This window comes from Aquarana catesbeiana, linkage group LG02 (genome assembly GCF_042186555.1).
Source record: "Aquarana catesbeiana isolate 2022-GZ linkage group LG02, ASM4218655v1, whole genome shotgun sequence".
Classification (NCBI taxonomy): Eukaryota; Metazoa; Chordata; class Amphibia; order Anura; family Ranidae; genus Aquarana; species Aquarana catesbeiana.
The window spans coordinates 339,308,654-339,320,497 of NC_133325.1; the positions used below are offsets into that span (position 1 = coordinate 339,308,654).

Genomic DNA, 11,844 nt, shown 5'->3' on the forward strand with positions numbered 1-11,844 from the left:
TGTATAATTGTCAATGGTCCCAAAAATGTGTCAAAGTGTCCGATGTGTCCGCCATAATGTCGCAGTCCCATTAAAAATCGCTGATCGCCGCCATTAATAGTAAAAAAAATTATAATAATAAAAATGCCATAAATCTTTCCCATATTTGGTAGATGCTATAACTTTTGCGCAAACCAATCAATATTATTGCTTATTGCGATTTTTACCAAAAATATGTCGAAGAATACATATCTGCATAAACTAAGGAAAAAAATAGCTTTTTGGGGATATTTATTATAGCAAAAAGTACAAAATATTGTGTTTTTTTCAAAATTGTCACTCTTTTTTTTTGTTTATAGCGCAAAAAATAAAAACCGCAGAGGTGATCAAATACCACCAAAAGAAAGCTCTATGTGTGGGAAAAAAAAGATGTCAATTCTGTTTGGGTACAGTGTGGCACGACCGTGCACTTGTGCCGAATCGCAAAAAATGGCCTGGTCATTGAGCGGCCAAATCTTCTGGGGCTGAAGTGGTTAAAATACAAATCAATATCAAAATCAAAACTTTTTTGAAATGCGTTTTTCTGGATTTTATGGTTGTTATTCTGTCTCCCACTGTTAAAAAAAAAAAACTACCATTAAAATGATAGACTCATTATTTCTTTGTCAGTGGGCAAACATATAAAATCAGCAGGGGATCATATACGGTTTTTCCCCTCACTGTAGCAACAAATGACTCACATGGGAGCAAAGGGTTAACTTGAGATGTAGCATATAACAGCCAATGATTCACATGGAGAGGAAGGACAACAAGCAGCACGGAGAAGAGTGAGTCTGATAGAAGGGAAGGATTATTGTGAGCTTCATAAAGCAGAAAACCATTTACATTGGAGGAAAGGGTTAGCACGCAGAGTGCACAGCATAATGGGATGTACACAGGAGCGAAGGGTTAACTTGTCATGCGTGCCCAGTAAAGCACGCAGGCGCTCCCATCTCCACGCCCAGGTTGGATCATGTGACGGCACTGCACAGGAGGAGACTACGCATGTGCGCGCAGAGGAGCAGGAAATAGGCGGGGAATGTTGTGTTCCGTGTCAGAGGGCACTGCTCTGATGTGGTGCTTCCTGTACAGAGTGAGGTTAGTACAATCACTGTGCTCTCACAGCGGAACTAAACAGCCAGCCTCATTCATTAGTCACATGTCATTAAGGGGGAATGGGTTGTTATAGAGGAGAGATGGGTCACACTAGACAATCCCTGCTCACACTTTCTCTATCAATACAATCACATGCAGTACATTCAGCTAGTTCCACAGTCAAGCTGGTTTTTATCTTACTAAATTTCCTGCATTACAGTAAGAAGTGCCCCACTAACTTTTCAGCCCCCCACCAAACACTTCCCTGTCCCCTCTGTGGATGCAGTGCTGTCCCAGCTCCTCACTTCCTGCTCCATAACCCTTGTGATGTGTCATGGTGCGGCTGCACTACACTGCGACTACACATGCAGTGCTTGCCACAAATTGACACACCTTTTTCCAAGACGTTCACAAATCTGCCACCACACTGACATTTGTAGTGGGAAGGCACAACGGAATTCTACACAGCGTCATAGACACTGACCATGATATCCCTACATTGTAGGGTCACATCATCTCTGAGGATTTAGTTGTGCCATCATATAAACAGTAAGGCTCGGTTCACACTAGGGGCGGCACGACATCCACGGCGACTTGCAAAACGACTTCTGTATAGAAGTCTATGCAAGTCGCCCCAAAAGAAGTACAGGAACCTTTTTCTAAGTCGGAGCGACTTGTGTCGCTCTTATTAGAACGGTTCCATTGTACAGAACGGGAGGCGACTTGTCAGGTGACTAGTTCGCCTGACAAGTCGCCCCCGTGTGAAGCGGCACTAAATGCAAACTCCTATGTAGCGGAACCCCAGTAGGGGCTGCTGAAAGTTGTGGCCCACCTGTCACCCTGCCCAGCCTGGCATTCACCTCCCAATCCACTTGGAGACAATGAACAGTCCAGATGTTTGTTTTGTTATTTTATTGAGGGATTTGAACTTGGATAGGAATATATGAGATGCCCAGTAGAAAGAACAATTGGTTGATTGTATTTTCAATCAGTTGGGACAACTAGATACACTTTACAGCTCTAGTCTCCTCCAGCACAACGCTTGCTTGCAGTCTCTCTCTCGGTCAGGCCCTAGAAATTGCCATTTGCAGGCAGGGACCCCAGGTCCCTTTAATGTAGCAAAAGAATAGGAATTCTTTGTGTGCTAGCTGACCTATGGTGGATTACTGCTCCCAGTAATCCCTCTTCAGGCCCTGCCAGCCCTCCTGGCTGCAGCTGCCCGCGACATCACAGTCCTTACTGCTGGCTCTGAACCCATCCCAGACTGCACACCAAGTCCTTTCAGCCTGGGTTCACACCACAACGGGCTGCGGATCGCACAGGAGCGCTGTGCGTCCCTGTTCACCGTTTCAGGGACGAATCAGGGCCGATTCTATGCCTGAATTCGGCCCTGAAACGCAGCCAAAGACGCACAGCGTTTTTGTGCAGTGCGCACCGCAGCCGCCCCGGAGATATGTGAACTGGCTCCATAGGGAGCCAGTCACATTCTCCTGCTATGCGAATTAGAGGTGCGGAAACGCACCTCTAATTCGCATAGGTGTGAACCCGGGCTCAAGGTGCCTCCCCAGTCCTCATGACTGTGCCTGTCACTCACCGACCCTCCTGGCCACCCACCCCACACACACTCCCCCCTGAAGACTTGCCCGGCGGTACTAGCTCCTGCTGTCCTCTCTGTGCCCTGTCCAGATCCTTCATGCATTCTTGAAGGGATCCTTCCTGCACCCAAGTCCACGGCCCAAGGTCCCCCCCCCCCCCCCCCCCAGAAAGGGGAGCACCCTAAAAGGCCCTGACAGCTTAGCACTCTTCATTTCTTCCACCCAACAACTCCTCCCCAGCTGGCCTGACCCTGGGTATATCAAGGAGGCCTGCCAATCATAGATGAGGATTGGTCAGGGCTCCCTGAGACATCTCAGACAGCTCCAACTCTCTTCCCCTCCTCTCTTCTAGAAGCCAGATGGAGGTAACCGAGAAGTGATGCTATCTGTGAGTCACCAGCCTACTCTGAACCACTTCCAGCCTATACAGATCAAAACAAACAGCCCTAGCTTCCAGCTAGGCCTGCCTAAATTTACCTGTACTCACCAAAATCTACCTCTAGCACCTACCTAGTTAGAGGGTGCTATACCTAGTTTGAAGAATTCAGATGGCATTATTTTACCTGTATATTCTGTCTTGAAAACTCATCATAAAGAAGACTTTCTCCCCTCTTCTCAACTTTTCTAAATCACAGGGGTGTATTCATAAAACTTTGCATTGCCGTTTTCCCTTAAAACTGCATGTAAATGTATTCTGTGCCAAAGGAGCAGAATAAAATGTTCTCACACATAAATGTTCTCGCACTATTTTTAGCGGCGCTATTCGGCCACTAGCGGGGCGCTTTTAACCCCCGCTAGCGGCCGATAAAGGGTTAAATCCACCCACAAAATGCTGCTGCAGCGGCACTTTGCCGGCAGTATGGCAGCGCTTCCCCATTGATTTCAATGGGCAGGAGCAATGTTCTAACCGCTCCTTCACCGCTGCAAAAAAGCTGCTGGCAGTACTTTTTGTGACACCCTGCTAGCGCAGCGTCTTTGCAGCTGAGGCTTTTTACAGGTGCTATTTTTAGCGCTAAAGCGCCTAAAAAACGCCTCAGTGAGAAAGGGGTCTTACTGCAGATCAAAAGTGTGAATGGGGAAAATGCCACAATATAGTCACTAGATGGAGTCGAAGAGCATACTTATTTCCTATGGTAGCGCGATCTAGTTGCTATAAAATGCTGTTGTTTCCTCATTCACACTATCAGCAGAGAATATAGCCAGAAAACATTTGATTTTTGCCTTATTTGCACAAAATTAATTTACATGCAGCTATGCAATTTTGTTTATTATATACCCCTTAGTCTTTATCATACTTGCAGGTATATTTACATTTTTAGGTATCTTTTTATTAAAGTTGTACTCTCCACTTTCCAGCTGCCCTGGGATTTTCATGAACTTCAGGACAACACTGCCATCTCAGATTCCGAATCTGGCTGTCACTTCCTGAATATCACCAAAGAAAGAAAATGCTGGGGAAGATTTGAGTGAGGAAGAGGATGCTATACTACATGGAAGTAAGTGTGTATTATATTGTACAGGGACGAGTACTTGGTATGGCTGATTTTCAGTTTTGAGCAGACTGGGTTGTTCCTCTTTAACTCTCTGTACAGGAGCAAATGAATGCAGTATATTGGGCTAGAGCAGGGATGTATGCGTTGTTACTCTGATCTGCTTAATATAGAAAAAAAAAGTCTTCACTGCCCAACACCTCTTCCCCCATGCTCCAACCGTCTTCTTCCAGACTCACTGCCACCCAGTATATTTCAACTCACTTCCTGTGATCAAAGAGTGTCAAGCATCTGACGCTGGAGGGCATGTTCTCAAGTAGCTCTGGACGCACAGGAAAAGGCTGCAAAAAAGCACTGCACTACTACATGGTGCTGTTTTCTGCAGTAATTAGGACATGCCCATAGTAGTAGGAAGAAGAAATATAACGGTATATGACCATACTAAAGACTACAGATTTATTTTAAAATGGTTGTAATCCTAAAAAAAAAATACTCCTGTCCCTTTAAGGCAGGAGATATAATACAGCGCTTTTGCCATGTCAATTGTCCTTCTCCATGTTGTACAATACCTGGTGATCCTGTCTTCCCCTGTTTAAACTCACCATGTTTATCATGGCTGCTGATCCATGATACCAGGGTCAGTTTTCGTGTCTCCGTCATCCAGCTCTCTTCTCTGCATCTCCTCCACCCCCTCTCTCTCCCTGTCAGCTCTGTAGTCAGTGTGTGGCCCCGCCTCTCCTCTCCTTCTGTGCTTTTTAAAGTAAAGAAACCTGTATTAAATACTTTGATCCTCTCTGTTTTAGGTCCCTGTTCAGTACAGTGTGCATGTTTTTCTAAAATTATAATGCTAAATACCTTCTTTGCAGAGCCCTGCTGTGCAGATACGTGACCTCCCTTTGCTGACTTGCGTTCATCAGAAGAAAATCTCAGCCCCTCCCACTGTACTCACTTACATCGGAAAGAAAGCAGAGGGAGGTCACGTGTCAGCACAACAGGGCTCTGCAAAGCAGGTATTTAGCATTATAATTTTAGGAAAACGCACACACTGTACTGAACAGGGACCTAAAACAGAGAGGATCTAGGGCTGGGGAAAAAAATTGATTTAAATCTTGAATCGAGTTGAGAGGTCAAATCGATTCAAAATTTTAAGCAAATTGATTTTATTTTTTTTCACTTCGCCGGTCCTGAGGAGCTGTGGGCAGGAGTTTTAAGGCGAGGCTTCGGCATAGTCCGCGAGGTCGGACGCCGCGGACTAGGCCGAAGCCGCGGCCTCGCCTAAAAACTCCTGCCCGCAGCTCCTCAGGACCGGCGCGGTGTCCCAAAAAAAAAAAAAAACTCAATTCGAATCGTGAATCGAGTTTTTTTTTTTTTTTAAATCGTAGATATTTTTTTGGAGAAAATCGCCCAGCACTAAGAGGATCAAAGTAATGAATACAGTAGACTATACACTAAAATAAGGGGGCTGAGGGGTGCTCTAAGGGGAGTGGGGGCTGGTAACGGTAGATGAGGGAAAGTGGAGTTGGGCTATAAAGTATATCTAAAGACAAATCCATTTTTTAAATTTATTTTATTAAACATAGTTATGGATAGAGTAAAGAATAGTTAAAACCCAAGTCAGTTTTATTTATTATTATTTATTTATTTATTTAGACTGGAAGTGAAAGGAGACATTTCCAAAGGAAGGGAATCACTCTCTTACCTAGTTGTTACTGAAAAGAGTGTCCCTATTAGAAAGATTGTCCCTATTCTATTCCAGTGACAACTTAAAGTGATTGTAAACGATTACCTTAGAACAACCCTGAAAAGCAAAACATTTCTGTATAGATATATAAAAAAAAATTATAAATACCTTTTTTCCCTTTTTTTTTTATAAGTCATCACATTCCCTCTGTTCTCATTGCATAAGAGCTGTGGGGGGGAGCAACATTACACTAAACTCTCCAGTGAATGGCTGTGCAGGTCGGGGGGGGGGGGGGGGGCCGCATCACATACTAGCACATTATGTGACACCTGCAAATGAAGCTCGCGCCGTCCCCGATGCAGGCCGCATCCATGTTCACCCTTCTTCCTTCCAGGGACGCGGACTCCGGCTCTGTGACTGGCCACTATAAACAAAAAAAGACTGCTAATTTTGAAAAAAAAAGAACTATTTTTTAACTTTCTGCTATAATACATATTCAAAAAATAAATTAAAAAAAAAAACGAATTTCTTCATCAGTTTAGGCCAATATGTATTCTGCTTCATATTGTTGGTAAGCAAAATCCCAATAAGCGTATATTGATTGGTTTGTGCAAAAGTTATGGCGTCTACAAACTACGGGATAGATTTATGGACTTTTAATTCTTTTTTTTACTAGTAATGGCAGCGATCAGCAATTTTTAGCAGGACTGCGACATTGCGGCAGACAAATCTGACCCGAAGTGACACTTTTTGGGGACCGGTGACACCAATACAGTGATTAGTGCTAAGAAAATGCACTGACTACTGTATAAATTACACTGGCAGGGAAGGGGTTAACGGGGTGATCAAAGAGTTAAATGTGTTTTCTTACTGTGTGGGGGAAGTGCTAACAGGAACACAGAGATCACTGTTCCTAATCGCTAGGAACAGCAGATCTCCATGTTGCCCCCTGTCAGAGTGGGGGTCTGTCTTGTTTACATAGGCAGATTCCCATTCTGCCTCTCTGTACCACGATCGCAGGTGGCTGGCGGACATCGGGCCCACCGGGCATGCGCGTCAGCTCCTGTCACTATTTATTGCATGAAACAACGTAAATGTACTTCGTTTAGGTGCAATAGAGCCGCAGTATACATGCGGTGGGCGGTCTTTAAGTGGTTAAAATTAGGTTAATAAGCATGTTAAACTTGCTTGCTCTGTTCAATGGTATTGCACAGAACAACCCCCAACCTCATCTTCTGAGGTCCCCTACTGACGATTTTTGCTCCTCCTCTTCTGTGTCTGTTCTCAGATGTGCGGGCTCACTCCCAAGCTGGGCTGTTTGTCCATTGACACATACACAGCGCAGCTCTGCCCCGCCCCCTGCTGTTTGCTCACAGGATTTGATTGACAGCAACAAGAGCCAATGGCTCCCACTGCTGCCGGATCCTACTGTGAGAAGAAAAAGGTGGGAGGTAAGTCCTGCAGCCAGGCACAGCACTGGATCGATGCAGGTAAGTGTTTGTAGGTGGGGGCACAGCAAGTGGCAAAATGTTTGTTTATTTAAATTTTTTAATGCAGAAATGCTCTCGGTTGAAAAAACATTTTAGCTTTAAAACTACTTTGAAATGAGAAACGGGTACAACTTGTCTTAATCTCCCATTCCAGTGACATGTTTTGTTGATTAGAGAACCTAGCTAGGTCTCCAACCCTGCTCTATGTAAGCCCTTGCATGTGTGTCAGAAGATACCCCATAGACTTGTAGATCAGATAAAACAGGCTCTCCTTTATAGAACGTCAGATGGCAACATTGACAGCACAGAGAGTGTGCTTATAGTAATGGCACTTACAAACTTATCCTAGGGTTATGTTTTAGATTTAAAAAATTGCAGTTGCATGACTAAAATCTAACAAGGCTGATCTCATTGATTGCATCCTGTTAGTTTTAATGAGAGATGCTATGCAACCTTTTAATTATACAAATAAGTGATCATAAGTGATCAAGCTCTCACTGATCACACGTTGCTATAAGCTCTTCTTTATGAGCATTAAAGGATAAGTTCACTTTAAAAAATAAAAAATAAATGCACTTTTTTTTATTTTTTTGGAGCCTGTAAAGCATTGCACCAGTGATCTGCTGATTGTTGGTGCCATGCAGGTCTCACTCAGATCTGTCAGTGTATCTGTGTGGCCCATACATCCTGTAAGGGCAGGAAGAATGTTGGGGCTTGTAGTTCATTCACACGCAGGGCTGTGTTAATGAATGACGCTGCCATGTGTTAAAAAACTGACAGCTGCTGTCACGGGGGTGGGGGGGGGGGGGGGGATGCTACATGTTCCATCCTAAAAAAGGGTGGAACGTGTAACCTGTTCCCAAAGGTGAATTTATCCTTTAAAGTGATACTAAAGACACAATGGTTAAAGTAGAACCATAGGCAAAACTTTTTTCCATTTTGATAGAGCATGGGAAGGTTATACCCCTGACAGGTTTTTGTTTTGTTTTTTGCCATCTGTGTCCAATTGCAGAGATTTCCATTCAGTTCCTGTCCCAAAGTCAAACACAATGTGAAAGGAAGTCCCTACAAATTAAGGGAATTCCTTGGGGACCCCCAGGTCACCAGAATCAGTGTCCCCACTGGGAGATTTCCCCTCTATTGCTTTTCTAGGGACAACCCAAATTTGGGATTTTCGTTTATTTTCACATTCAGTAATGGTAAACAGGACAAATAAAGAGGGTGAATCTTCTTAATGGGGCCACAGACAGAAATAAAAACTTATAAGATTTTGTAATCCCTCTCCACACTGTTAAAAACTAAAAAAAAAAACATTTTTCCTTTAGTTATACTTTAAGTGCCATAGATTGTTTGTTTTTACAAAGTATACAAACAATTCTTTAGCATCTAATTTTTATTTTTTTTTTGGTAGAAAAAAAACCCCCATCTAAATACTTTTTTATTCATGTATTGGAGCAGTCACGTGATCTTTCCATGCTCATTCCTGTCCACAGGGAAAGGGAAAGAGGGAAAGATCTGTGGGAGGAGCCACTAGCATCTGCTGTCAGTAAAATCCTGTGAGGAGTGAGCCAGGGGGCGCGTGGCTGAGTCACCCAGCTTGGGAGCCTGCCCACGCAGGTGCCCCCAAAGCACACGGCTTGCTATGGGGGCACTAATAAGAAGAGAACACCGGCAGGGGACTGCCAAAGAAGAGTTAAGGGATTGCTCTTTGCAAGATCGTTGCACAACGCAGGTAAATATACCCCCTTTTTTTTAATGCCTTTTAGAACTACTTTAAGTAATATTTCTGCAGGCAGTTTTTACATATGCAGAGGCCTTTTGTATGGTTTTAAATGTAAACATTTTTTCTCTGCCATAGGAATGCTGAATGCAACTGGTATTAAAGAACTGACATACAGAGCCTTACAAGTGGAAAGACTTCTAGCAGACAGAAAATATGAAGACATTATGTACCACCTCTCTTACTTTGAAACTCTTGAGGTCAGTCTGCAAACCCTTCAAGAGACAGACGTCATCGGGGTTGTTTACAGGGTACTTAAGAGCTGTTCCCAAGGAGCTATGAAAAAGAAGGCCAAGTGCTTGCTGTCCAAATGGAAGCTCTTGTATAAAGAAAGCTGTGCCCATCCCAAGGAGGAAAACCACACAGGTGAAAGCAAAGAACTTGTAGCAGTGCAGTCAGTCCCAGAAAATGAACACAACAAAAGTGTTCTGGGTAGTACAATGAACCTTCATTTGTCTACAGCAACTCAAGAAACAGCAGCTGAAAATACTGATTCAAGCACTCAAGCAGCTTGTTGTACAAAGTCTAGTGCGGACAATGTAGGTGAAGAGAAAATCATTGCTGAGGAATTAAGAGTAAAATGCCGAGAACTTTTGTGCCAGGCTTTGTCTGATCCTACAGAGTGTGCAGAGAAAACGCATGCATATGCACACGCGCTAGAGGAAAGCATCTATAACATGTATGCTAAAAATGAGAAGAAGTATAGAAACTGTATACGGAGTAAAGTTTCCAATCTGAGAAATCCAAAGAATTCCCATCTAAAAAAGCAGATTTTCTCTGGCACATTAAGTCCTGGGGCGTTTGCTACAATGACTGCAATGGAGATGGCCAGTGATGAACTCCGAAAGCTCAGAGCCAGCTATACACAAGAAAGTGTTCAGGAGCATCAGTTACCCCAAGCCGTTGATGGCCTCCAGACAAATAAAATTAAATGCAGGAAGTGTGACAGGTTTAATTGTACAGTTACAATGATTTCAAGAGGAACTCTGTTTCTGCCTGCTTGGGTGCGGGCTGGAAACCCTGATGAAGAAATGATGACATTTATCATTTGTAATGAGTGTGGAGAGAAGTGGTATCATAGTAGGTGGATCTGTCTGTGAAAGCATTCTGTCCTGTTCATTCTTAATACTGTGCTAAGTGCCCTGGCTCCATAGATGATAAAAAAGAAGAAGAGCAGCCTACAAGGGTAGACTTTGTAATGATCATCCAGCCCCATTAAACTGATCACTCCTGGGCAGACGATCACAGAATAGAGAGGCAACCCTGATAAAGATTATTCTGATCTCTAAATTGCTGCAGTGAGATGCAGCACACTGATAAAGATTTACAGTATATGCAGTTCACTCTGAACTTCTACTCAGTACATGTTTTTAACTACAGGCTATCAGGGTTTACACTCTGCTCAGACCAGCATCATGTAGCAGTACACTTGATGCTTTGTACTTAAAGTGATACTAAAGTCTTGTTTTATTTTTATTCATTTTAAAGACCGTAAATGTAACTGGCTTAGCCACCTGAATTAGATTTGGTATCAGCTTTTTGTACTTCCCTGAATAGCAGCACTCAGTTTAGGAGGAAATGGCAGAACTGGGAGCCAAGTTCTGCCTACGCCTATGCACTCAAAAAAATTGCTCATAGGAGGAAGCATATAGTAACAGCAAAGTAAACAGCTGTTGCTCAGTCACTGTCTGATCACAGGCAGGGGGCAGGAGGTGACCAGGTTTGCTGCTTAACATAGGTACATATTTAATCTGGTTGAAAAAAGACACAAGTTATACTTACCTGGCAGGGGAGATACCATGATCATGAAGGTGGTCCTCCCAGGGTGAGGCTCTGGCTGTGCTGACCCCTGCGACTTCCTCAAATGCAGGAAACTCGACTGCATAATTTGTGGTAGTGGGGGACTGCATTTGCGCTTTAAAAAAAACGACACAAGAATCTGGTGCAGCTGTGCATAGTAGCCAATCGGCTTCCAAGTTTTATTGTCAGCTTAATTGAACAAGCTTGAAGCTGGTTGGTTACTATGCACAGCTGCACCAAATTCTGTATACTCCAGTTTCAGTAAATCTTTCCCTATAAATATTTCAACTGTGTCCTTTGCCTGAGTTCAGCCTGAGGGACATAGCTTTATTTTTGCATTATAATAACCCAATGCCATTACTTTTGAGGTAAAAAGAAGGCTTGAAGAAAGCAGTTCTAGCTAAAACCGATTACATATTAAATATATTTATTAACCTTCTCTTTAGTTATTTATTTGTCAAGGTTTTTAGTTATTATCATAAAGTTCTTATCTGGAGATCAGTTCAACTTTGAAAACAGCAACACTGCTTCTGCTTCAAAAACCTAAATTAAATCAGTGGATCTGTAAAGCGGTATAGCTGACCATATACCATGGGAAATTTGTTTCATGGGTAGCTGGATGGAAAATTTTCAGCTCAACAGCAGCTGTATCCAATCAAATGCTGCGGATACAATAGCCACAGGGGGAGACTTGTTCATCTGTAGGCTGAATGAAAAAATTTTAATTGTGTATGCCAAGCTTAACGTGACACTAAACCATATCCCTATTCTTCAAAAATAATCCATACACATCCACTACATAATCACACTGTAATCTATTTACATAGCAATCACATGATTCCCCGGCTGATCAAAGTGGCCACATACCGGCAACCACAAGGAAAAGTGGTTGTTG

The 11,844-nt window shown here is 43.2% G+C and overlaps 1 protein-coding gene and 1 pseudogene across 1 annotated transcript; both read left to right on the forward strand.

Moving 5' to 3' along the window:
- The first annotated feature begins 771 nt into the window (after positions 1-771).
- TCEANC (transcription elongation factor A N-terminal and central domain containing) lies at positions 772-11,388 on the forward strand. The gene is given in 4 exon segments (XM_073613029.1): positions 772-806; positions 4,028-4,174; positions 4,176-4,204; positions 9,228-11,388. Coding segments are annotated over 4 exon segments (1,233 nt in total). The 3' UTR covers positions 10,250-11,388.
- LOC141130781 (U1 spliceosomal RNA) lies at positions 10,924-11,069 on the forward strand (annotated as a pseudogene).
- Positions 11,389-11,844: the final 456 nt, after the last annotated feature.